Raw genomic sequence first — 25949 nt, 5'->3', positions numbered from 1 at the left:
CTGCTGGTGTTAGAAGAAAACTAATTTAAATACAAAATTATGCAGAATTCGAAACTATTTCGTTTATCCTTAAATTACTACAAATTCTTTAAAAATTCGAAATTTAATAAAGGCTGTGTTGTGACATTATCCTTAGGTTGTGAATTTTTTATTAAATGTTCTTTCTTCAAATCAATCATTGTAATACATATCTTGAGCGATGGAAGGTGGATAGTTTAACTTCTTTTTTCAGAAATTGCGTTGTTGAAAACTGCGAAGGCCATAAACAAGCCTTCCGTTTTCCAGAACGATTTAAAAATATTTGGCTTGCCAAATTTAAGAAAAGAAAGAGCAACGACTAGATCGTTGGTCTGTAAAAGGCACTTTAAGCCAGAATGTTTCCTAGGAAATGTAGTGTTCCTAGCTAGCAAAATGATTGTTTTGTTGACGAATCCCGAAATCGACAAGGGTCTATCGATTTTTCTGAATATCGGCTATCGATGTGTGGCCAACGTTGCCACCCTTCGGGAAGCTGCTACTAAGCCCGCCACTTTTCAAAGGTGAGTATTTCATATGATATATGTTCTCAGATCAGTAATATTTTGTGGGATAAAAGAGCTTAAAATAACAGAGCTATAAGTAACGGTTTTCCAAGAAAATTATTTGTTATCAGTTCCCCAAATTTCTCACTTCAAATATTTCCAAAAACGAAAACCATTTTTAAAGTAAACTTAATCTTTCGTCTTGTTTACAAATACTTTATAGTAAATCATAGTTCACCCGTAGAGTAGAAAACTAAATACAGGCAACATTTGCTCTGTTGAAAATGATTAATTTTGTAATCAAGCGTTAAGTTGGTTTTGTTTCTTATCAAAATTTTCTGATTATTTGGTACTTTGTGAATAAGATCAAGCGATATTTTTATTTTTATTTTTTTTTAAATCAAAATTTGCTGTAGGCATTTTAAAGTAAAAATCACAAATAGCTCTTAGACTCCCCTTGCTGTTAAAGATTTTTATACCCTTGCAGAGGGTATATTGATTTCAGTCAGAAGTTTGCAACGCAGTGAAGGAGACGTTTCCGACCCCATAAAGTATATATATTCTTGATCAGCATGACTAGACGAGTCGATCTAGCCATGTCCGTCTGTCCGTCTGTCCGTCCGATTCTACGCAAACTAGTCTCTCAGTTTTAAAGCTATCGGGCTGAAACTTTCCCAAAAGTCGTATATCTTTTGCAGGTAGTATATAAGTCGGAACCAGCCGGATCGGACAACTATATCTTATAGCTCCCATAGGAATAATCGGACAAAAAAATGAAAAAAATTATATCTTTTGTGTTTTTTAGCATATAAACTCCTAAGCTTGGAAATAACAATTTTTAAATAATTTTGAATTTCGAATTAAATTTTATCAAAATCGGACGACTATGTCATATAGCTGCCATAGGAACGATCGGAAAATTGGTAGGAAAATAATATGAAACAAATTATAGCTTCGGTGTTTTTTAACATATAACCTCATACGCTTGGAAATAACATTTTTTAATTAGTTCTGAATTTCGAATTTAATTTTATCAAAATCGGACGACTATATCATATAGCTGCCATAGGAACGATCGGAAAATTGGTAGGAAAATAATGTGAAACAAATTATAGCTTCGGTGTTTTTTGACATATTATCTTATACTATTGGGAATATCATTTTTTGTGTTTTTAAATTTAATAATTATAGCTGCAAGGGTATATAAGCTTCGGCTTGCCGAAGCTAACTTCCTTTCTTGTTATATTTTAAAGTCGCAAAAATAAAGTTAATTGATAAACGGGTTACTATCAGAACATAGTTCAAATGGAATACTCACCTCTTAAGGGGGTATTCTAGTCCAGAGGCTCTAGTTTCGAGCCTTTTTTAACAATTAATTAAAACTAAACAATTGATATTTTTAGTGTCGGGTTTTTTATCATTTGTTTATTTAACTTAGAAGAGTACATAAAATAAAATTTAAAAAAAAAAATTTTTTTTTTCATCGAGTTATGCGTTCTTGAAGTAGAGGGGGAAAAAAAAAGGCCGTGTCCTCGTCGCCATGATTTCTACCCTTGTGGTCATCTTAAAAATAAAAAAAAAAAGATTCTTAATCAGTACGAATGTCGCTATGTCATGAACCAGCAAAACAAAAAAAAAAAATTTTTTTCATAAAATGGCGGCTACTCAAAAAAAAGGTCGATTTTTTACTAATTTTTTAATTTTATCGAATTTTTTAAAAATATTACAAATTTTAAATTCTTAATTTTTGTTGGTTCATGCGATAGAGAGATATTGACAGAATATTCATGACAAATTTTAAGTAAATCGGCTGATTAGAACTTGAAATATTATGGCTACCGTATCAGAAAAAGTAGTTTTGAGAAAAACGCGTTTAAAGTTTTACGTTAAATTTCAGGCAGTCTAACTGATAGAATAGCACGTATAACTTACATTCTCTTAATCAGCCATAATTTTAAAAATAATTTGAATTTTGAAAAATCCGATTAGGGAGATATTTTTGAATATCTAAACTATCGAATTATGAAAAAAAAATTTTTAGATTTTTTTAAATTTCTTAAAAGTGGCAAGGCTCAGTAGCAGGGTGGTGGCAAACATTTCAAGGGACGTGTAAACATCGATAGTCGAACTTCGGGGACATCGATAGACCCTGGTCGCTCCACCTCTAGAGCGGCCTGTGGTGGGATTCGTCAGCAAAACAAACATTTTGCATTTTCACCGCGAGCGGTTCTGTTGTGGGTTTCCATTCGTCCATTCTTCCATTCTCCATCTTGCATCTCGCTTTTTTACTGACACTTACGCTGAGGCTGTCTCCCTTTTTTACTGACACTTACGTTGGCTTACGTTTGCCGACCCTTACGTTTTGTTGTTAAAAACGTCTCTAAAATAAATCATCCGCCACCGAGGCTCAGTCAGTTTTTTCGTCGCAACGCAAGTGCTGGGCAAGTGCTTCTGTGAATGCTGTGCTGTTGTGGGATCGGTTTGAGCGGTGCGATTGTGGTTGTGGATTCGAATCGGTGTTCCTGTGAGTCGAGTGAAAAAGAGTGGCCAGGTAGCGCTTTTGCGCCGCCCGCAATTGCCGTGCAATTAAATCCGAATCCGTGAACAAATGGTATATTAAATCGGAAACGAAACGAAACCTTTTTCTGCAGTCGGCAGAATGGGACGGGAGAGCGGCGTTGGAGTTTTCGTGTCGCGTCATCTCGCTCGCACCGCAAAGGTCGTTCGTTGTGGCTGCGTGTGTGGGCGTGCGTGTGTGTGGGTGCAGCATGCAAGGGCATTGATTAAGTTTTAAATTCTGCACCGAAAAGCAAATGCTAATAAACGCAAAGTAGTAGAATAATGAGTGGACTGGAGATAAGATAAAATTGAAGGTTATTCTTTGTGCGAGAGTGTGTGTGTGTGTGAGAGTGTTCCATTGTAAACAAAAAAGCAAGTGCTGAGAGGGGTGAGCGGGAGAGAGGCGGCAAAAGAGAAAGAACCGAGAGAGTGAGAGCCAGGCCAGGGGAGAGAGAGCGCACGCTCGCTGGCACGAAGAAAGCAGCGCACAAAGCGAACGCTGAAAATGTCAATAAACTCTGCGAAAGGTGAGGAAAAACGCAACAAGAGCGCCGTCGTGTAAAATAAAACCCAAGACTCGAAGAAAGCCGCAGAAAGAAGAGGCAAGTGCAGAACAGCGTGTGTGTGTGTGTGTGTGAGTGGGAGAGAAGAGAGAGGAGAGTGCGAATGTGAATGCGACTGCGAGAGTGTGTGTTGGTTCTGATTGGACATTGTGTGTGCAGAAAAGTCTTTCTGGTTTCGATTCGCTTGCAACAGTTTCCGCGTTTGCAGCTCCAACAAGTTTCGTCGTTTTTTTTCGCGGCTGCATTTTGTTTATTTTATTGTCAATTTGCTGCCGCTGCCGCTGTTGCTGCTGCTGCCTTTCCTCGTCGCTCGTTAACCCACACAAGTGCGCCTCGCCTCGCCATCGCTGGATGAGTAATTTACCGTTAATAATTCACAGGTGAAAAATCCCATGTTTGTCGTGCAATAATTTCCTCGTTTTTGCCATCGAATCGCTTCCACTCGGGCAAATAATCTACAAGAAAAGTTATATACACAAATGTGCAAGCAAATTAAATAAGTTTACCAACCAAGTAAAATGTGACACAAACTAGAATGTGAATCCCATAAAACAAGACCAACTTGAAATCCCAACTGGCTTTTGGGTAACAAAATCTTATCAACACAGCAACAACAACAACGGAAATCCATTAAAATCTTAATAGACTGAAAAACGGGACAATTGGAATACTTTTATTTACTTTTAAATGGTAAGATTGACACTTATTCTTAACAGAACACTTCAGTAAATCGTAAAACTATACACTAGGAGAAATTAAAAATGTTTTTACACTTCGAAAAAAAATTGACGTTTGGTTGTGATTTCTTTAAGTTAAAAAGAAAGATATTAACAAAAAAGAACAGAATGTTTTTAACGATCCATAACCAAACTGCTTTAAAAAAATGTTTCTTTTGTGTTCATCTGTTGGAACCAAGAATGTCATAAAATAATTAAGCTCTTTTGAAAAAAGTTCAGAAATTAAGTTTCAATAAAAGTGTACCTAGGAAGTAGCTCAGTTCAATACCAGCATTTTTTCTCTCCCATTCCAAGAAGCCACTTCACCCACACCACAAAAAAAGCATTTTGAGCCTTTGAAATCAAAACAAATTAATTAACGCCCCAATCTGCGGAAATATCGGAACGGGGAGCCAGTGGCGAGTTACGAAGTGACTGGCCGTCCACTTCAATTCATAAGCAGTGAAATGTAACGGCGCCGTTGGGCACTTGAACTACTTTCATATGGCGGAGGCCTCAGCGAACCTCGAATTCGGACCCCAACTTGGCTGACTCATTCATTTGTCAAAAACATCTAGCAAGCTCAGGGAACCGAAAACGTATTTCTCTAGGATCTCCAAATGCTATATTTAAATATGACATGATATGAAAACTAAGATAGTTAAGTTTTTAATCATCTCTTAAAATAAATCTACTGATTTAAGGTCAGGATTAAATGTTTCGCCACATGATATGTGTTTCCTAGTAGACCAAATTTTTTATTATAAAAGCTTATTTTTGTATTCAAACGAACCTATTATATATTTTATAAACGGCTATTCCAGCTTTGACTTAAGTTTAAGTGCTGACTCTCGATAAAAACTTAAAGTTAGGCTTAAATGACTCACAACATACAATGTATTTCCGAAGAATAATATATCAGTATTTTTTTGACATATTTTAAAAGCAAGCTTATAAGGAATAACCATCCTGTTTAGCCAGATGATATAGGAATTTTGTATATGGTCTTATAGTATTTTGCCTTTGACTTAAGGGGAGCTTTTTTTCTCAGTGCAGGCCACCGGAAATTGTTTCGACAACGACTTGAAGAAAATGAGAGCAGAGACGGGCTTGATCAGGGAGTTGAGTATCGGAGGAGGATAGTTGGCTGTGTAAGGCGATGGCAATGCATGTCTCTGAACAATATGGCCCAGGCACGTTTTGAACTCTACCACACATTTCTTGAGCCGCGGCCGAGAGTCTCTTGCTCTTTCTGCTTTCGCGTGAGGCTTGACCCAGAAAAATCGAAGACTGGCCAATTCTGCGGCTGAGGTTGGGCCAAACTTTGTGCTTTTGAGGAGAAGCCCGCAGAAGGGGCTGTCTCATAAACCATTTTAAATGTCGGGCTCATTATTATTTTGACTGCGTCGGCTTGCGGTTTTTGTGTTTATTGGCGGTTCTTACTTTGCTGCTGCAGTCTCAACTCTTTTCATTTTGTAAGCTGGACTTATGACCTCTTCCACCCCCGAGTCTTCTCTACATTTGCGAAGGTTAACCGCGAGTTTTGTAAGTTGATTGGCTCCGGTTTATCCACCGCATAAGCTTGTTTATGTTCTTGAACTCTTTTTAAACGTTGTGCGCAGCCTCAAAGGTTAATTTACAGCTTTCGTTGTCATAACTCTGGCTAAAGACGGCTGCTTCTGAATAAGTCGATGATTTGGTCCATGTTAATGGTAATAAATACTTTAAAATATTACCCTCCCAGAGATCATGTCGCAGAAAACTAGTTGTACACCTTATTACTTACTAAGAATACATCCATACTTAGTATAATGGATGGCTTAAAATATATTACCCCTTATACTTAAAAGCACCGTCGCCTTTGTCTAGTTATATCTAATGTCGATCTTAAACTGCCACAACTTAACTATTTCTAGTTGTCATAACTGTGGGTATAGACGGCTGCCTCTGAATAAATTAGTTATTTGGTCCACCTTAATGGTAATATGTAATCTAAAATATTACCTCCTTAGAGGTCCTAATCCAGTTTAAGTTATGAACTATTTAGTGGGCAAAAATAGTCTTACGCCCCATAACTAATCAAGAATATATCCTTACTATCCATATTTTACCCCCTATATTTAAGAACACCGTCCCCTCAAGAGATCATATTTTGTCTAGCCATATCTTATGTCGATCTTGAACTGCCACAACTTAACTATTTCTAGTTGCCATAACTCTGGCTAAAATCGGCTGCTTCTGAATATGTCGACGCTTTGGTCCACCCTAATGGTAATATGTACCCTAAAATATTACCTTCTCAGAGAACCAATTTCAATATAATTATGAACTATTTAGTAAGAAAACAAGTGGTACGCCTCATAGCTAACCAAGAATATATCCATACTATGTGTAATATTTTACCCCCTATATTTAAGAACACCGTCCCCTTAAGAGATCATAATTTGTCTAGCCATATCTTATGTCGATCTTGAACTGCCACAACTTAACTATTTTTCGTTCGTCAGTTGGGTGCCAGCTGTTAACCGGTTCTCGAACATGCCTTCGGGTACTTCCCCTGCCCATCTCACCATCCCACCTCCCACTTGAATCGTCCGTCCGATTCTCTCCCTGGCTTTGACTCTGACTGCTAATTAGCAGTTAACAATTGCAACATTGACCTCCTCACCATAATTCTTTTTCTTATTCTGGCGGAGCGAACTCCGAGAATAGCGAGAATGCCTTTTGCTTTGTTCCATTGTCTAAGGCGAAAGATCCAACTGAAAGATACAATAGCATGGCAGCAGGTTTACCTTGTTGTAACCTCGCCAAGAACTCCAGGTGAAAAGGCAGAAAAAGAATAGAACACAATATAGCCAAAGTTCTTTTCGTTCTTACAGCGAGAAAAAGAGAGGAAAGACGGCTTTTCCATCGCTCTATTACTTGGCAACATTGTTGCTTGTCGTTTTTACAATTTTTTAATAATTTTCAAGGGTTTTTTGGTTAGGTCTAGTGGTTTGTAACATTGCATATTGGCTAAATGTTGAATGGAAGAAAATGTTCTAAGGGAAAATTAAATATAAGTATTACGAACGCACTTAAGTTATTGTTATTGATTATTGAAATTAACAAGTTTTGTGAAGTATTCCTATAGGAAAACAACTGCTATCAGGTATTATAAAAGTGATAAATAATTATAAAAACTACTGGGTGGAAATATTGAAGAGGGAAGTTTATTTGGAAGGCAGTTAATCCTCTTTTAGCTATAAAGATTTGCAAAAAAAAAGAAAGAACTTGTACGGAACGAGCATAAAGCCAAAAAATATCGATAAATTATTTGTAAATAAAATATCAATTTCAGAATTCTGGAAATAAAATAAAAATTGGTCATTAGTATGCCTTATTAGAGAAGTCTTTCATGAAATAAATTCCTTTTTTAACAATCTTGAAAATGCGTTTAATAAAGAATGGCTGATCACATTGTATAGATGTATTTTTTTACAAGGCTGATAGAATCATCTATGTATATCAAAATCATAAGGACATAATCGTTTAAAGTACAAGGGTATGTACTCTTCGGATTGCAGAAACTATATTTTTTCTCGTTTTTACTTGCAGTTTTTGGCCAATTGCAGTTGGCAGTCGTTGCTGTTGCAGTTGCCCTCTCGCTGTTTTTGTGCCATTTTGTTTGATTTTTGCAACTGGCAACTTTACCGATTGCCATAACTGTGCAGCCGTTGGTTCGGCGGTTGCCGTTGTATGTTTGTTGCCTTTGTCGTTTTTGTGTTTTTTCCATAGACTCTATACGTGTCTATATAAACATGATCACTTTGGCCGATTTCTTGTCTTGGCTCGGCACTTTTCAGTTGGCGATGGAAGGTGACGCGGGGCCATAGAAAAAGACGAAAAACATGTTGCCTAAATGTTGTTGCTGCCGCAGTTGCAGTTGCATTTGCAACAACCCACCGTTGTTGATGGTTGTGCAACAATTGGAAGCATTTTTGGACTGCAGTTGAACTTTTGTTGAAAACCGAAAAGGAATGTGTGTATGTAAGACTTAGACCCGTTGATAAGTCTTAAATTGTTGATAGATCAGATTGAAATACCTGGAATATTTATAGCTATGAATAAAATTAGTAGGAAAATACTTATGCTTAGGATAACTAAAAAAAAAGCCTGTTGAAAAGGTTACAAATAAATTGTTGACAATAAGGCATTCTACAGAATTTTCCCATTTGTTGGCACTAGAGTGTTTGAAAAACTTACACCTTTTGGAAACCCCAAAATATGGATGACTAACCCAATTATCTGGCTTTTATATTTTTTTTTTTTTAGAGAAATTTGGGGTTTTCCAATAACTTATCTTCTCGCTTCCCCTTTGTATCCTAACTATTTAAACTTTTATCGCCATGTTTTGATATAAATGTTATTTACCATCACCATTTTTTCATTTACTGTTTTATTGATTGATCATCCAAAATTACCAAACCACACCTATACAATTTATAACAACTTTTTCCGAGCTATCAACAGAATCGGCCCTCGTGTCAGTCACTCAATTAAGAAGAAAATCAGCGCAGAGTCTACAGAATGCGGAGACTAAAGGAATTTTCATGTTTATTTATAACGTTGAAGGTCAGCTAATAAATCCCTGAAAGCAACGCTCAAGGAGCTCAAAACAATCAGGGCCCGACCAGCCGAAATTTATGACCATTAGCCAATTTAATTTATGCAAAAAATAAAGAATAACTTGATGATGAATAAGAAGAAGCTGCCGGCTTGAGCTTGGATGGTGGGGATCAGGCTCAACTTGACTTGGGTTCGGAAACGAGAAATCGATAAAAATCTCATCAAATTAAGGCAAAACGATAAAAATTGATTGGCGCATGGCTCCAGACAAACGCCTTTAAAGGCCCCCATATCTTCTTGGCTACAGCTTCAGATCCACACAACTCGATTTACAGCTTCAACCTAGGCTTCGCGACTGGCAAGGCAACTTGAAAGTTTTCTACCGTGAATCCGTGAAAAAACCAGTCAATAAAATTTGTTAAGAAACTATTCTAATGCGACGTAGAGGCTGGCCAAGTCGAAGAGGGGGCTATGGAAACATTGAACCGAGCTGGGGATCTTCTCCTTCCATTCTTCTGGCATTTTTGCTTTGCCAACTACTTTTCGTCTGATGACTAATCACTTGAATATTGCCCACCATCCATCGACTGAGCTCGGAGGTTCTGGGATCGGAACAGTCTGGATTTTTTGTATTTTAGATATAAATGCTCTATAAAGAGGGAGCTACTACTCATCAAAGATTTTGAGGAATAATTAAATACAGAAGAATTATTGGTTTTTATTACGAAATATATCAATTTTTGTCGAAAGTAAATTAATATCATAATACCTATTCCTTATATCTCTTGGTTAAGTTTAAAATACTGATAGGTTAAATAGATTGTCGTCTTCTGCAAGCGGTTCTTATAGGTGCTTATTCTCAAATTGTTTCCCAACAAAAATTGATGTTGTTTTAAAAAAAATAATGTCAAATAAGGAATTACATTTAAGTTTATATTGATATCAGTTACATACCTAAACAAATGAATCCCCTGAATTTATAGGGTATTGGATCTTTCGCGTAGATTTCGCAGAATCTTTATTCTGCCCTCGTTTGCTTTGCGTTTTCTTTGGTCCTCTTAGTTGCTGTGCTTGATTGGTTCCACTCACTCCCCTCCCCCATCAATGGTCCTCAACCCGCCGCAAAAAACGAGTTTCCCCCTGCTTCAGATTTCTTTTCGGCTGTCTTTTCTACAGTGATCGTTTTTCTCCGAGCTAAGCTTTTGGAGAATTGTGTGTTTTTAAAAACATATGACGAGTTCATAACGATTCCTAGCTGCAGTGTTATTATGATGTAAAAAATGTAAACTTGAAAACTGTATTATATTTATTATCAAGAACTATATATTTTAGATTTCGTCGAAAGTTAAACAATATCACAATCCCCATATCATTTGATTAAGTTCAAAGTATTAAACAATCTGATATGGACTAATAATAAATATTGGATCTTTATGTAAGCGTTTTTATTAGTTCTTATTCTAAAATAATATCAACCTAAATTAATATATCTTACTACTAAACCAAAACAAGATACTATACCCGTAAACAGTCAAATCCAATCATTGAACAGCACGGCTCGAACAGGTTGATACCGCACGGTAATTTATTGCATCCATCTCACAATCTAAAATCTGGTAGACTGTCGCACAAAAAACAATTAGAATGGTATATATTTTTGTGTGCAAAAGAAATTATCACAATTCAAACAGGAAATACACACACGATCATTGAAAACCACAGAAAGCGAAAATCGTTTTGTGAAGCGACCACTGCTAAATTTTCCCCTCTACAGAAAGTCAAGCAACGACCTTGGGAAGTCGTCTATAAAATAAAATTTGGGTGTTGGTGTGAATAGGGTATAAACGAAAAGTAACAACAAATGGCTCTTCTCAGTTTGAGAAATGAATCATTCAACCGCATTTCAAAAATGTAATAGCGTTCTGTCTAATTTATTTTCGTATCCCCTTGTGATCTTTGCAAGCTGCTCCGAATTGTCCCAGACTGTCTCGTGATGATCTTAAGTGTCTAGCTCTCTGGCAGTGGTAATGAAAACACCGTGAAAGGAACTTAATCTGGTCAATATTAGACAGATAACGCAAATAATGTTTGATAAACACCTGCTTCACTTTGGATGGGTGGGATATTTACCACACACACATTTTGAAGTAATAAAGTTAAGTAAAGGTGTTTTATTTAAGCAGAAGCATTTTTCGAAAGAGTTATGGGACAATGATTGTACGGCTATAAAAGAAGATGAGAGCTGTTATTGCCTAAAAATCATTTGTTCTTTCCTGCTACAAAATATCCAACTTTATAATATTGTATGTAGTGTTAATTTAACGTAGAGTGAGTTGGAGTAAATGAAATGTTCTTTGTGTTTGTTTATATTGGTTAGTTCAATAGTCTAAAATTTCTAGCTGAAAAAGTGTTAAGGGCATCCCTGGATAAGATTATTATTTTTTACATTAACACACCCAGTGGCATGTGCCTTGGCGGTTTTGGGGTTAAATCCTCTAGTCTAAGTTGTTTATTTAGTTATATGTTGGTTAGTTCAACAGTTTAATATATTTAGCTAAAGAACTTTCAGAGGCAACCGTAGATAGGATTTAATTTTTTTGAAACATCTATAATTCGTGTGCCCTGGGCGTCTTGGGAGTAACTCCCCGCTCGGCTGAAATTTTATCCCAGATATTGTGTTAAAAAAGTATGCTACAATATTTGAGTTATTTAAGTTAACTTCGGAAACGACAGAATACCCCAACTAAAAGTCTGCTACAGGGAAATGAGCGGTGAATGCGAATGGGGAAGGGGAAGAGGGCGATTGGGGCCCATAAGATTACAAATCCTATCCAAAGTATTGTGTGAAGAAAGTATGCTATAGTATTTTAGTTATTTAAGTTAACTTTAGAAACCACTGAATACCCCAACTAAAAATCCACTACAGGGAAATGAGCGGTGAATGCGAATGGGGGAAGAGGCCGATTGGGGCCCATGGCCAGGGGGTTGTATGCTATTATGCTATAGTATTTTAGTTATTTAAGTTAACTTTAGAAACCCCTGAATACCCCAACTAAAAATGCACTACAGGGAAATGAGCGGTGAATGCGAGTGTGGGAAGGGGAAGAGGGCGATTGGGGTCCATGGCCAGGGGGTTGTAGAACTCAACTACGTGAAGAAGAAGACCAACAATGGCCAAAAACAATAAAATTAAGCTTGAAAACGGGGAGAAAAGAAAGAGATCATTGCACACATTTGCGGGACAAACAAGACATCAAGAACCAGGCACACAAAGAAGGGCAGTGGAGAAGATGGGGCAGAGAGCATCAGCATCAAAAGAAGAAGAAAAGTGGACAAAAGAAAGGCCAAATACGTTCAAACACTGCCAGCAGCAACACAAAATAAGAAGAAGTGGCACGACGACTTGTTGCCAAGACGTAAAAAACTCAAACTTAAACTGAGACTCAAACTCAAACTCAAACAAAAGCAAATGTGACGAAGAAGTGGAAGCCACGGAAGGAGAAGAAGAACCAAGAGCGAGAGAGAGAGCCACCAAGAACAGTAAAAAAAACACATCACGTCATGCTGACTGCGTTTGCTTACCTACCTTCTACCACCCCCCTTCCCACCCTCGCCTGTGCCCAAGAACAAGTTGTAAATGAGGCAGAAAAGCAACAGAAAGGAGAGCCAGCGTAAGAACCCAACAAAAAGAAAGAGAGAGAAAGAGAGGGGGGAGAGAGAGGAAGAGCAGAGCGAGAGAAGGGTCATTGGCGGCCGTTGACTTTGTCTCGCTGATGACCTTGCCCGAAAAATATAATAGTAAAGTTAAAATGAAAAGAACTCAAAGATGGGGTAGCTGCAAATGCACACACACACCACTGCAGCTGAAGATTGGGGAGCATTGCGCTTGCAGCTGTTGACAAACTGAGCCCCCAGTTGTTGGAGCGAAAGAGAGAGAGATGGCCGGGGGAGCGTTAAAGAAGAGGGGGAGGTGGAAAGCATATTTGGGCACAGGGCCAAGGCGAATCGAGCAACGGGACTTTTCGATACTTTTTCGAATACAAATAAAACAAATTTAAGTACTCTGCAGTGTATCCATGGGTTTGAATAAATGAAAAAGATATAGTGTGGGACTAGTTAGTATGGGTGTTATAATAATAATTTTATTAACCATTGTACATATCATTGGTTTCCCTTAAGGTGAAAGTATTGTATGGCTCTGCCTTTAATTGGTCATCTATTTGATTTCACGGGAATTAAATTTATTGAAGTGAAGATTTCCTTATGATCCTTATCTATCCTAACTTTAAACAAAAATTGGGTTCTCATTGGGTACTTATAATTTAACATGAGGTGGAGAAAATAGGCTAGGTTAAGAATAGTTAAGTGGTTAGGATAGTTCGTGACCGGGGGGGCCAAATTTTAAAAAATATATATGTATATATATATTCTTACTGATTTACTAGAAATATGAGCTTTTAATCTTTCTTTGTAATTGTTAAGAAGTAAATAATACCTTGGATTTAAACTTTGACTTTATTTCTTAGCATGTTATTGCACATATCAAATCAATAGTCTCAAGATCTGAACTTTTTATAAAATATACATGTGAACTGAACCCACACCGCTCTCCTAACTCCATTGATCCGGCTCAATGACGAACAACCAACCGTTCCAGTTTATCGATTACACAATAAACACTTTATAAATTGCAACCTGCCAAAAACAGAGCGATCAACTTGGCTAAAGCTCAATGGATGCATCTAACTTGGTCAACAGCCGAGTGCCAACACGCATGCAGAGTGGATTTCAGTTGAACAACAAGAATAGCCCAGCTGCATTTGGTTGAATGTGATCGTAACCACCTTGTGCCAAAACAACTTGCGCCAGTATCGCTGAATTTCGTATCCAGCAGTTTTTTTTTTTGTTTCTTTTGGTTGGTAGATACATGTTGTACGTGTGCGTCGCCGAGCTGGCTTTTGATATTAATTAAACACACGCAGCCGGACCAGAACGGAGTCGCATTCAGAGTCGCTGCCAGCGGCAACTGCACCTCGAGACCTGCAACATGCCCACCCAGCAGCAGAAACAGCATCATGCTGAAACGAGTTCCAAGAGCCCCACAGCGGAGCTGAAAAATAAGCAGGGAAGCAAACTGAAAGCGACTCCAAAACCGACCTGAAGTTGGGGCTTAGAAAAATTGAAAAAGAAGTCAATGTGCGAGACGGTTTCAGTGCGTCATTTTGCTTTTTGGTGGGCGATCGTCGAGAGTTGTCGCCAACACTCAAATAATCTAACAGATTCGTAGACGATGCAGCAGCAGCTTAGGCGAATTGGAATCATGCAATTTTAATATACCTACTCTTAATTCTGATGAAAGCCATTTAGATATTTTGTTTTTTTATTTATTACCCCATAAAAGAGTTTGGTAAGCGAAAAGCTTAGTGCTGCAGAACACAAATGCTGCACGTACAGCTGATGCACCGTGTACAATTACGTAAAAGACGCCTAGTTATATTTTCAGGGCAAATAACTCTAAAATATTTTTTACAAATTTTGTTTATTTTGTTTTATGGCTGTTTATACGAAGCAATTGATTCTGATTCAATTAGAAATTTTCAGGGAAATTGACTCAAAAATATTTTTTAAAATTGTAGTTTTTTTTTATTCATTGGCTGTTACCCAAATAATTGTTTTTATAAGATACATAGAAAAAAAATAGATTCTAGTTCACCTTGAAATCTGTTGCTGAATATTTTATTTTCTAAACTTAAAAATATTCCCAAATGGCGCACTTTTAACTCGGTAGAGTTTAGCCCTCCTAGATCCCCCTCTGATCTTACAATAGGAACTTTTAAACAAGTTTCGATCTAAAGCTCTAACCAAAATTGGGACAGTCGCTTGATTTATGACAATTTAGAGCACTTCTGGATAAGAGTTGACTGGCTGCTGATCCGGGAACTGATATTCAGATTGCTTTTTGTTTTTGGCTTGCTTTTTAACAACACGCCCGTGTTTATAAGCAATATTCGCAACGACCTTGAGTCTGGCAAAACAGCGTCGACAGCTGCAAACAAGTTAAAAAAAATCAAACTAAGAACAAGATTTATAAATAAACTTTCGTGAGCAATACGATTCCCTCACTCCCGTTTTCAGTTATCTTTTGTTGATACTGATAGTGTGGTGAAACTCGATTATGGCGATGGAGTGAAGGCCCCGCTGATAAAGCCGCAGATGACGGAAAATGGAAATGCATACGGAAAATTGCCGGGGAGTGCTATTACGTTCCCTCCCCATTTGCGAATGCGCCATTCCTAACAATGCAAAAATAAAAACGAATGATAAAGCAGAAAATAATAAAAATACAAATGCGCAAGAATAACATTTCCTGTTTGTCGAACGGTAAATCGTAATTGCTATGCAGACGATGAATACCTGACTGCAACATAGTAATGCCCCGAAAATGTCTGGGACCCTCTGCTGGGAGGTGGCAAGCTCGGGGCTTCCAGGCTCTCCTCTCGGAATGTGTCTAGGTCGTTAGATTAGCCGTTCCGCTGCTGGCTATATAGCATATACTATTCACGGCAGCAACGTTGACAAAGTTGTCTTCTGGTTTCTTGCACTAGGCGGCCAAACTTGTTCGCTTTGTTTACTGTGTTTTTGAACTATCTGCACAGTGCACAGCACAAAAACTTATAAGCTTTATTAAGAAATACACGCAGAAAAATTAAGAACTAAATGTTCTTTATTTCAGTATTTGACTTCTCACTTCTTCAAGAAGAATCATTCTTGAAATCAAGAGATGTGTACTCTTAATTTTTTTAAATGAAGCGAGATAAAAGTAGTTTAATTTTTTATAATGTTTCATATCGATTTTGAGAAGTCGGAGAGAGTCGAAATTATAAATAATATTTGGTTTTTTATAAGGTTAAATTAAAGAAAAAAAAGGATATAATCGAAAAATGTTGATTTCTTGCCAGGAAGAATGACACTATAATCAAGAACAAATTCAATAATATTCTGTATTTCTAACTTAATACTGTGTTAATATTATACAATCTTTTGTGTTTTTCTCCTTATTATAATGGAATTAAGATGAATATATATGTATTTTCTCAGTGAAGTTAGTGCACTAGTACCGGTTTTCTTTATGCTTTTTACGCCATTTTTATATTTTCTGCTATTACAAGGCAACAGTGGTCTTATCGATGCCAGACAAGAGACGAGACCTGACGCACCTGTTGAAAATCAAGTTCTTTCAGTTGTCTGCATATGCATACTTTAGATATGTATGTACAATGCATATGCATGTTACCACTCTGCACTACTCAATTTGTATACCCGTTACTTGCTGAATAAAAATGAATTTATTTGGTAACGTAGAAGGCGTTTTATAATTTTAAAGTTTGATTGTCGCTCATAAAAGATAATGGTATATTTTCGTGCAAAGTATAAAGTATACTATTAAATATGTATGTCCTTCATAACCTGTAATCTGCAGTAAATAGAAATATGGTATTAAATACAAAATACAAAATAGCTAGCATTTCAGAGCATCTCTGTGTCATGTCTAACCTGTTGGCTTTTGCAGCGCATGTTTTGCAATTTGTTTGCCATTTTCCAAAAGCCAACTTCTGTTGCACATTATGCTAATGACCTGCCGCCGTTCCTTTCGTCGTTGCCCCTCCCGATACCACTCGACTCTCCGGGTCGAGGTGATTAATCAAAAAGCTCGCAACACTCGCAAAATGGTGCCCCATTGCCAGGTAATGCAATTTGCAATTGCTGGACCCGTAGAAATACATGGACCCACTCTGCAGTTGGTGTCTTGGCCATAGAAATAACCTGGCTCTTTGTTGTCAATTGGCGAAAGGTGTGTCTGTTCGTATCTGTATCCCCAGCTGGTATTTCTAAGCGAGGTTTTGGTATTTCTTTGGAGCGTGCTGAATATTGCCTGCAGTTAAAATTGTCAGTCTCAACAGCATTGTGTAAGCAACTTTAATATGAAAGATGGTTTTCTGAATTGGAATGCAGTTAATAATATGTTCTGTTACTCAAAGGCTATTAGTTTTCGTTTACTTAAACATTTTTCTTTTGAAGTTGTTTTTAAAATGAATGAAGTTTGATGTATAAGATATAAGAGGAGACTAGTCCATTTTATTAAGACGTATAATATTATCTTTCCGAAATAAATGTCACCGAACTTATTTGAGGAAAATTAATGAATGTACTCTTCCCAAATGGTTAAAGCTAACAAAATTATTTAGGCTAGAATAGCCACCCACAGAAAGGGCCCCTTTGTGTAATGTGGAATGCCTTTGCCCCCAATTAAAGCACCCTACCAACCCCCATTTCTACGGTCTAGTGGGGGTGCCATTTAAGGGTAAGCAGATCTGCCATAAAAAGTGTACCCTCGCCGCTTTCATGTTACGCATAATTGAAACCAACAATCCCATTCAGTGGGCAAACTCCGACGTCAACAACGATATCAACCACCCCCACTGGGAGGGCAAGAGGTCACAAGGGAGGGAAATGAACGGGGGAGTCCGTCCTACCCTCAAAGCTTGTGCCCCACAATGCATGTCAATGTCATGAATATTATTGACATGAACTTCCACCCACACAAATCCCGAACTCACAGCAGGACCAACGACTACGCCATATTCTTTTTTTAAGGGAGCACATTTCCGCAAAAACAGAAAGGAACAAAAAGTAAAAAAAAGTAGTGGAATAGGAAAAACCTGAAGGTCAACCCCTTTGCCACAGCTCTGAGGGGAGTTTTCTGTGCGTCTGAAGTTGCTTTCGATGGGCTGTCAAAGTCAGGGCCTGATAAAAAATCGATAAGCGAACGGGGAATGGTCGATGGAGCCTAAAGAATAACCCTGCATCTATGTTGGGTGGGTTTTCGGTCAGCAGTTTTGTCGGGCTTTCAGCATCCCCCCACAAAACTGACTGAACCGAACTGAACTCGACATTCTGTGTTCCGGAATGTCGTGCTTGGTTATTGAAATGTCACGAAATACTATTGAAATTCTATTTTGGTTGGGAAAATTAAAGGAATGTGATGTCAATGACAATGTACGCTGACAATTTTTTGATTTTATCGAGTTTGATACCTCCCAGAAAGATGTCAGAACTTGTGATAGTTGGGGTTCCAACTGCATAGATATTTCATGTTAATTCCTAGATCATTCTACATTTTTCAAGATCTGTAAATGTACTACATGCGAGTGGTGAAATTAGAAGTCTGTTATAAAAGAGAGGTACAAAGAAATTAGCAGAGCTTCCGATGTCCAATACTACGCAATGCCATCCATTCACTTCAATTTGCATTCCATCATTCGGCACCCCCCCCATTAACATCGAACTCCAACTGTAACAAAACTTCCGCCTGAAAGTGCTCTTAAGTCCTCAGAAACAACAACAAAACCCGCATCCCCACTCTATGGGTACAGTTCTATCCTCGGGAAACAACAAAAACAACAAGCACAGGAGGAACAACTCCAAAAAACCGGAAACCGAGAAGCCGAAAAGAGAGGCCATCATCGAACCTCGGTTGGCTGCATTTGTCGGGCCTTAAGTGCCCTCAGAACCACAAAACTCCAGGTCCATATGAGTATGTAAGATGGACATTAGGGTTTAAACTTTTAAAATTTAAACTTTTTTTTAAGTATTTAAAAAACAAAAAAACAAACAACTCATTCAACATGTATGCCTATAAAAATGTTATACAATAAATATGCTTGCGACTCTATTGACCTGTAGAACTTATATTGATGCACATAAGAAATCCAACCAAACTTAGCGTTATAGTTAGAATCTACACCACCTAGATTACAATACATTTTTAGGGTAAGGGCAACAATGCTTATGAGTGATAATCCGTAAGTCGATGCTCAAATCTTAAAACCTACATCTTCAAAAATATTTTTTTTTGGCAACATCAAAATGAGAGAAGGACCTTAAAAATGTCGTTACTAATGTGCACCACCCTAATGTACATACATACATACATATGTACATTTTTATGTTGAGTACTTCCCTGAAAGCCAGAATATGAAAATCAGCAAAATCCACATGCTGACCACTCACTCTCTGCCTCCCCCTCTCTTTTATCCACCACGCCCCCCTGCCATTGCTCTCTCTCCCTTCTGGTGGCGCACCCACGCAACCTTTGCTGAGAATCAATCTTGTGCCTCTTTCTTTTTTAATATACTCGTACAACCAATTTTGTTTGTTTTCTTTTGTGCCAATTTCTCACGTACACACATGCAAGAGTATTTCAGTTCTTTCTCTAACCCCAAACCAAAAGAAGCTCTCTGCTCTCTTGCTCTATCTCTCTCGACCCCCGTGTTTTGTCTGCCGGCGGCGCATGTGTCCGTACTGCCCTGTGTGTGTGTGTGCTTCTCTGAGTGCGGGTGTGTGTGGGGAGCTGCCTTCGTTGCTGCGTCTTCTTCTTCGTGGTTTGCTTCGCCGCCGTCGTCGTCGTGGTTGTTGTTGTTTTATGCAAGGTCGTTTGCGTACAAAATTCAACATTATTTGAAGGTCGTCCTTTGCTTGTTCTGCGCGTCGCTTCTTACCCGTTCTCGCTCGCTCGCTCTCTCTCTCTCTTATTCCCGGCTGGCTTTTGCCGATTATCCCTCTCTGTCGCTGTCTCGGTTTTGTCTTGGTGCAGTGCGTGGGTTGTGGTCTCCGCTAAGCAAAACGCATTTCCTTCGGGGTCGAATGGGTTCATCTGAAAATTTTGACAGTCCAAGTGATACTAATAGTCGTTGCACTGTTACAATTTGTAACTTAAAAACTATCGTACCCATGGCGGGGTCTATTTTCAAACTATACATGTTGTACAATTTGATTATAACGATTAAACAGGAATTGCATTCGACCCCAAGAAACTTAATATATTAAAATTAAAAACAAAACACATTAGTTTTAGAAGGGAAGATAAATGATTAAAAGAGAAATCTTAAAAAAAAATTAAATTCTCAAATGGTTGAAAAAAATTTTTTTTAAGTGGATCACATTTTTTTAATTATATAACTTCGAATTTTGAATTACCAAATTAGTTTTGGTAGGTATGATCAACGGTTAATCAGAAATCCCAAAAAAACTAAATTTGGTAATAGTTTAGGTTAATACATTTTAAAATAGATCTCTTTTTTTTTAATTTCACTAACTTATGCTCTCTTATAAAATTGAAATACACATGTTCCAACATTGTCTTTTAAAATATAATTTTTTGTTAGTAAAAAGTTTTTGCTTCACAAGAGTAACGAATAAAAAAAAGCACTGGATTTTACTTAAATGATATCTAATCTTATCATAAGAAACTACTTGGTAAAACCAAAATTTTTTTTAATGGAAACCCCTTACACAACTTCCTATTGACCACTAATTTGGTGTACCACATCTAGCTAGCGTTACAAATATACACCGAAAACCGGGGGCGCTGGGTTATTGTACCTTAAATTTATTATAATTCCATCCCATTGGCTTTGTGCCTCTTTCGCTCGGCGGATTGCTTCATTGCTCCCTCTTTCCATCGCAGAGGTCGACGACATTTTTCGACGCTGGCCATTGCCTATAAGTTGTATATTGCTTAAGCCATTGTTTGTGCTCAGAGCGAGACGGATAGAGGGGAAAGAAAAGAGACGGGGAGCTGTGGGTAAGCGAGATGGAAAGACAGTGACCACGGCTGTTGATAAGAACTGAACACATACATACATATGTGAGCGGTTCTTTGAAGCCGGCTCGCGAATGAACTCAATTAGCATAAGTGGTATGGATGGTCGGGCAAGGTCGCCAGGGTGGGTGGCTCTGGTATTGGGTGGCATTGACCTTATTGCTGCTGACATCCCGCTGTCTTATAATAGGCCTTTGTTCGTGTTGCTAGGCGCTAAGGGTCTGAGAAATTCCATTCCGCTAACGAAGTAAATTGAGTCATTGCCAAAAGGTGCTCGAGAAGCGCTTTAAAAAGAATTGTGGGAGAAGCCCAACTATAAAGAAAATCCCAAGAGCAGGTTTCGAACCAGAACAAATCTTTTTATTATAATGGGGGGAAGCTTTACAATACTATAATCCAGTCATACTTTAGTAATAGTCGCCTCAATTCCTAAAAGAGTTTGTTAACCGACTTTATAATTTCCTCGAAGGAGAGTTTAACAATCACAATCAATTTCCGACCGCAACTAACTAATAACTAATTTAACTCATTTGATCTTTCTAGTTTTACAACACAATGGAACTGCATCAACGACACCTCTCCAATTTTTACAAATTGCACAACTGAGAATCAAAAGTCTTTGATAAATATCTAAACCCTAAGAGAAGCGGTGATTGCAGACATTGACTGAAAATCGCAGCTGAAACAAGATGCCCAATATGTCGAGCATCAAGGCGGAGCAGCAGGGTGCTCCCATGGGAGGAGGAACCGGTGGCTATCAACTGCCGGTCAATATGTGCACCAGTTCCGTGGCCACCACGACGACGACAACTTTAGGAGTGGGAGCCACCGGCGGAGCCACTGGATCCCGGCACAATGTGTCCGTGACGAATATTAAGTGTGAGTTGGATGAGTTGCCCACGCCCAATGGAAATCTGGTGCCGGTGATCGCAAACTACGGTCATGGTAGCCTGCGCATTCCCCTCTCTGGACAGCCGCCCAGTCACGAGGATTCCGATTCGGAGGAGGAGCTGGCGAACATCGAGAATCTGAAGGTGCGACGAAGGACGGCGGCGGATAAGAATGGACCTCGTCCCATGTCCTGGGAGGGCGAACTGAGCGACGCCGAGGTCAATGGCGGCGGTGAGGCTGAGCTGATGGAAATGGAGCCAACGATCAAGAACGAGGTGGTGGTGGCCAGTGTTGCCACGCCCCTGCAGCCAACCTGCGCCCTCCAGCCCATCAAGACAGAACTGGAGAACATTGCCGGCGAGCTGCAGCTGCAGGGGAAGTCCTATCCCATGTCCAACTCCCAGGGACATGGGGCTGCCAAGATGAAGCTGGCGCCGACGCAAAGTGATCCCATCAATCTCAAGTTTGAGCCACCGCTGGGGGACAACTCACCGCTACTGACTGCCCGGAGCAAGTCGAGCAGTGGTGGCCACCTGCCCCTGCCAGCGAATCCCAGTCCCGACTCCGCCATACATTCCGTCTACACGCACAGCTCACCATCGCAGTCGCCGCTAACGTCGCGCCACGCCCCCTACACGCCCTCGCTGAGCCGGAACAACAGCGATGCCTCGCACAGCAGCTGCTACAGCTACAGCTCCGAGTTCAGTCCCACCCACTCGCCCATCCAGGCGCGGCATGCCCCACCGGCCGGCACCCTGTACGGCAATGGCGGAGTCCATCATCACAGCGTTCTGTACCGGCCACTCAAGGTGGAGGCCTCATCGACGGTGCCATCGAGTGGTCAGGAGGCGCAGAACCTTAGCATGGACTCTACATCCAGCGGATGTCTGGATGGAGTTGGTTCAGGATCTTCGCATCCCGCCTCGCCGGCTGGCATATCGCGGCAGCAGTTGATCAACTCACCGTGCCCCATCTGCGGCGACAAGATCAGTGGCTTCCACTACGGCATCTTCTCCTGCGAGTCCTGCAAGGGCTTCTTCAAGCGCACCGTCCAGAATCGCAAGAACTATGTGTGCGTGCGCGGTGGTCCCTGCCAGGTGAGCATCTCCACGCGCAAAAAGTGCCCGGCCTGTCGGTTCGAGAAGTGCCTGCAGAAGGGCATGAAACTGGAGGCCATTCGGGAGGATCGAACTCGCGGTGGCCGCTCCACCTACCAGTGCTCCTACACGCTGCCCAACTCGATGCTCAGTCCGCTCCTGAGTCCTGACCAAGCGGCTGCAGCTGCCGCCGCCGCAGCGGTGGCAAGTCAGCAGCAGCAGCAGCAACAACAGCAGCAGCAGCAACAGCGACTCCATCAATTGAATGGCTTTGGAGGCGTACCCATCCCCTGCTCCACTTCCCTGCCAGCCAGTCCCAGTTTGGGGGGAGCTTCCATCAAGTCAGAGGAATCAGGCGAGACGGGCAAGCACAGCCTGCGAACCGGAAGCGTACCACCACTACTGCAGGTGGGATGCATGAATTTTTACTCAAAATGATGGAGAAAATGGCCCTTGGATCCGATTTCTCAAGTGTCAGTTAACATTTGACTAACAGATAAAGTGCCCGTTAAGGAAATTTAGTTTTCTTGAGCGTTTAAGTGAGAGTTAACTATAACTTCCACCTGGACTGCCTGTTAAGTATTATGTTGACTCGATATAGTGACAGCTGACTATGTCAGACAGTTACCGATCTTTTAGTTTAACTGGCACTCGGGAAAACGGTCTTTAATGCTTTTAAAAAAGAATTTATTTTAATCAAAAGACGGATTGATGCAATAAAGCCCAGTAAAAAAACGCCCTTTTAGTCTAATCTTGTACTTCTAAAAAAATAAATATATTTAAATTTTAAAGTTTTAGACCGAGTGGGCGTTATTGCATGTACCGACGTTTATCCTTTTGGTTATTACCCCACTAACTTGAGTTTCTATCTTCTCATCCAGGAAATCATGGATGTTGAGCATCTGTGGCAGTACACCGATGCCGAGCTGGCCCGCATCAACCAACCGCTCTCCGCATTCGCATCCGGCAGCTCATCTTCATCGTCATCGTCAGCCGCATCCTCGGGCGCCCACGCACAACCGCAACTGACCAATCCTCTATTAGCCAGTGCCGGTCTCACGTCGAATGGCGAGAACGCCAACCCCGATCTGATTGCCCATCTCTGCAACGTGGCCGATCATCGCCTGTACAAGATTGTCAAATGGTGCAAGAGCTTGCCGCTCTTCAAGAATATTTCGGTTCGTATGGGGGTTATTATTCTCTTCATACCCAATTTTAATTGTACTTTATCTCAAAACATTCCAGATCGATGACCAGATCTGCTTGCTCATCAATTCGTGGTGCGAACTGTTGCTCTTCTCCTGCTGTTTTCGATCGATTGATACCCCCGGCGAGATTAAAATGTCACAAGGCAGGAAGATAACCCTATCGCAGGCTAAATCAAATGGCTTGCAGGTCAGTTAAACCGATTTTGATCAAATATACTATTTCTTGATCAGGGAACATTAGCCGATTCGATATAGTCTTGTCCGTATGTCTGTCCGTATGACTGGTTGTCCGTATAAACGTCGAGATCTTAGAAAAATGTACCAAGCATAGTAATATCTATATATCTATCTATTTATCGATGGTAATATCTATTCCAATAAAAATGCTAGTTGGTGAAAAAATTTGGTAAAATCGTATGTTTTTGGAGCGCAAATAGAATTGCTCAAGGCGCCATCTGTTGGAGGAATATTTAGCATAATATTAATTCTTCTTTTACATTTAACCTGGTAACTTTTTCATTATAGACCTGCATTGAACGGATGCTCAACTTAACAGATCACCTGAGGCGATTACGCGTTGATCGCTACGAATATGTTGCCATGAAGGTGATTGTGCTGCTGCAGTCAGGTAAGGGAAATATATATAAATAAATTCGGAACATGACTAACCAACTGTTAACCCATCAGATACGACGGAGTTACAGGAGGCGGTGAAGGTGCGAGAGTGCCAGGAGAAGGCGCTGCAGAGCCTGCAGGCGTACACCCTGGCCCATTATCCCGACACGCCGTCAAAGTTTGGGGAACTCCTGCTGCGCATTCCCGACCTGCAGCGAACGTGCCAGGTGAGTAATGATCAGGATAAACACCACCAACATGTATTAATAATAAATCTTCTACAGCTGGGCAAGGAGATGCTGACGATCAAGACTCGCGATGGGGCTGATTTCAATTTGCTAATGGAGCTCTTGCGCGGAGAGCATTGACAATTGATTACGGAGATGGAGATCTGCTGCCATTGGCAAAACAAGTTTTACATATTTAGTATTAGATACATATATTCTAGTAATAGGTTCTCTAACTGTAAGCTCTGAAAACATGTGCCTAAAAACCAAAGCCACAATAGCAGCCACATCAGGCCCACTGGTCAAGATTGAATCTTAGCGCAAGATTGCCAAATTTTTACACCAATATATATTTTGATATAAGCCATGTGCAGGGCCCTAGATTGCTGTTGTTGTCGGCTAAAGTTTCAGTAAAGAAAAAGTATATATTGATTTTGCTATTTATACATATTTGACTTATGTATAGTGTAAACTAAAGCACACATGGAAAATGAAAAGACTAAAAAAATTTATTTAAAAGATTACTTTTACTATTATAAAAGAAGAAAAACGAAAAAGCAGAAAAAAACACTAAGGCGAAGAAGTACATTTAGTTACAGCAGCTAGCAACATTTTTATACTTACCTATATAAGGGAAAAAATATTCAATGTATTTTTAATGAAATGCCAAAACCGATTTGGTTTGAATGAGAGCTGCTGGAATTTTCGATAATATATCTATATATATATATTCATTATTAGAAGACGGATAACTAAATCCAATTTTTAAATGTTGTAGCATTTAGTTTTAGTGCAATTTCACCCATGTCTACGTATATAAATATATATATTCAGCCAGATATGTCCGAAAACCTTTATACAACAAAAGACCACTCGAAATCGCCATCTCTGGTTGGCCAAGACTATTCCAGTTATGCTGTTTGTTGCATAAAAAACACAACTACATACATAAATCAAATTTATCATTTAATGTCAGTTTTAATTTTGTATTAATTTCTTTTTTATAATTATTGTGTAACTCTTACTTAAATAGCTGAAGCAAATCCTGCAACAGGATTCAAAACACAAATACACAAAACATTATTAAAAGAATAATTTTTGCTTATATCTTAGATAGTTAGATGTGTATCCTGCATATGTGTGTGTCTATATGTGAGTACGTTAACTATAAAACTTCCTGCCCCACCAGAAAAATCACACGCAATAAGAAAAACAGATGTAATTCCAAATAAAATAAATTTGTGTCTACAAAAGTTCAAGGCAGAAGTCCAAGAGATCTTGT

The 25949-nt window shown here is 39.3% G+C and overlaps 1 protein-coding gene across 4 annotated transcripts; it reads left to right on the top strand.

Annotated features, from left to right (window-relative positions):
- Positions 1–2742: 2742 nt before the first annotated feature.
- On the top strand, positions 2743–25828 carry LOC119546596 (nuclear hormone receptor FTZ-F1 beta). Of its 4 annotated transcripts, none has more exons than XM_037853022.1 (8): positions 2743–3045; positions 4024–4333; positions 21173–23025; positions 23499–23795; positions 23863–24012; positions 24351–24453; positions 24513–24667; positions 24725–25828. In XM_037853022.1, the coding sequence occupies exons 3-8, from the start codon at positions 21319–21321 to the stop codon at positions 24806–24808; spliced, it is 2496 nt and encodes an 831-aa protein (XP_037708950.1). In that variant the 5' UTR covers positions 2743–3045; positions 4024–4333; positions 21173–21318; the 3' UTR covers positions 24809–25828. The 4 variants fall into 4 exon arrangements, with proteins under 4 accessions (XP_037708950.1, XP_037708949.1, XP_037708948.1 ...); XM_037853021.1 differs by having other exon boundaries at positions 2743–3132; XM_037853020.1 differs by having other exon boundaries at positions 2743–3607.
- The last annotated feature ends 121 nt before the right edge of the window (positions 25829–25949 follow it).

The sequence above is a fragment of the Drosophila subpulchrella genome, chromosome 2L, assembly GCF_014743375.2.
Source record: "Drosophila subpulchrella strain 33 F10 #4 breed RU33 chromosome 2L, RU_Dsub_v1.1 Primary Assembly, whole genome shotgun sequence".
Classification (NCBI taxonomy): Eukaryota; Metazoa; Arthropoda; class Insecta; order Diptera; family Drosophilidae; genus Drosophila; species Drosophila subpulchrella.
Note: the sequence above shows the minus strand (reverse complement) of the source record. Positions and strands in the feature narration are given on the sequence as shown.

Bases quoted from the DNA above. Each gene is read 5' to 3' on its own strand.
- LOC119546596 (XM_037853022.1), top strand. From the start codon at position 21,319: ATGCCCAATATGTCGAGCATCAAGGCGGAGCAGCAGGGTGCTCCCATG. The intron at 23,796-23,862 runs GTTCGTATGGGG...AAAACATTCCAG, and splicing joins CGCTCTTCAAGAATATTTCG to ATCGATGACCAGATCTGCTT. The intron at 24,454-24,512 runs GTAAGGGAAATA...TTAACCCATCAG, and splicing joins GATTGTGCTGCTGCAGTCAG to ATACGACGGAGTTACAGGAG.